Source organism: Ptychodera flava, chromosome 1 (genome assembly GCF_041260155.1).
Source record: "Ptychodera flava strain L36383 chromosome 1, AS_Pfla_20210202, whole genome shotgun sequence".
NCBI lineage: Eukaryota > Metazoa > Hemichordata > Enteropneusta > Ptychoderidae > Ptychodera > Ptychodera flava.
In genome coordinates this window covers 51,755,516-51,757,037 of record NC_091928.1, presented here as the reverse complement: position 1 = coordinate 51,757,037, position 1,522 = coordinate 51,755,516, and the positions used below count along the sequence as shown (strand labels likewise).

Genomic DNA, 1,522 nt, shown 5'->3' with positions numbered 1-1,522 from the left:
GCTCTGACAGTGTCTGTTGTCAACGTAAGAAACGAAGTCTACATGTAAGCTTATATCACTGCGGACGACGATGAAAGTCAAAAATAACATGTGAATTACGGACTAGCGTAAGCAAAACAAAGTCCATATTCAGTGATGTCCTATCGTTATAACATCCATATAAATTTGAAAATCGAACGTAGAGACAACGTTAAGTTTAACACTGTGGAGTTCACTGTCGTCATGGCCACATTACAAGACTAGATAGCCTACTGATCTGAAAAATTCTAGACACTGTCCCGGTGTAATTTCAGTAACAGCCCGGAGAATCGCATATTCCATATTGTCAAGAGCAAGTCGTTGATAAAATGGTCTCTTGAATATAGTCTTGAGACATCTAAATGCAAATTCTGCTGCATTGAAGTCCGGGGAGTATGTGGGAGTGAAGATGTATTCAATGCCTAAATTATCCAAAAACTGGGATAATATGTCACCTCCTCTGTTATGATGAGTGGGACAGTTGTCGACTACGACGACATCGCCGGGAGAGAGAGCTGATAGGGCGTTCTCCATAACTGTTTCTGCAGCTTCACTGAAAAAATGAAGATATCTATCCGTGTTAGATGGTCCCTGGACAACGTTTGCATGTGCGACCCCGAAAGGACTGACGAGTAAATTTAAAGTGAAACTTGCTCCCGGATTGTAACGTTGTATTTCGACAGCAGGCAGTCCAATTGGTGAATGTCCGTACGTCCTATTCGATGTCTGGAGCGTAAAGCCACTCTCATCAAAAAATCGCAGTCGCATAGGGTCGATATTGTGTAAAACATTGAGATAAGCTTGAGTATACATCAAATTAGCCTGGCTGAATCTTTCCCGTGCTGGCCTTATCATTTTCTTGCGGGTCCACTTGCCTTGAAGAAGACGATGTCGTACAGCACGACAAATGGTAGCCTCCGATACGATCACGTTGGCATTTTCTTCAAGTTTCCTTTGTATTTCTCGGTAAGTCATCGACGGGGTTTCTGTCTTCATGAGTTCAATATATCTCAAATCATCACACCAAAGTTTTCTGCAAAGTTTGTTTCCAGGACATTTCTTCGGAGATACGGAACCTGTATCACAATAACGTTCCCAGATTGTTGTCACAGTACTACGATCAACTTTGTGCTCTCTTGCACATTTACTTATCACACCATACGGTATACTGCGACTTACTTCATCTGCACCTAGTTCCTTTAATTTGTCGACCAAAGCACGTCTGTAGTCGTTTCCTAGTGGCTTTCCGACTTCATATTCCCTGCCATTAGAATTGGTTTTCCTGAATGCCATGATGCCGGCCAGTGGTCGTGGTTTTTTCTGCTCTGTAATACGTGGCTCATCAAGTATGCAAGTTGGTTTCAGATTGCAATCAGAATCATGTCACTTTTAGCCAACGCTTCCGCTCCTAATAGGCGAGCGGCGAATCCACAAAAAGGGCCTTATTTTAGGAGTTTAATGTACCCACCTTACATACGGCCACATCATACGTCATTTGAAAGCT

The 1,522-nt window shown here is 42.6% G+C and overlaps 1 protein-coding gene across 1 annotated transcript; it reads right to left on the bottom strand.

Annotated features, from left to right (window-relative positions):
* Positions 1–231: 231 nt before the first annotated feature.
* Positions 232–1,311, bottom strand: LOC139145613 (uncharacterized). The gene has a single exon (XM_070716880.1). The coding sequence runs from the start codon at positions 1,309–1,311 to the stop codon at positions 232–234; it is 1,080 nt and encodes a 359-aa protein (XP_070572981.1).
* Positions 1,312–1,522: the final 211 nt, after the last annotated feature.

Coding starts and splice junctions, on each gene's coding strand:
- LOC139145613 (XM_070716880.1), bottom strand. CDS start 1,311: ATGGCATTCAGGAAAACCAATTCTAATGGCAGGGAATATGAAGTCGGA.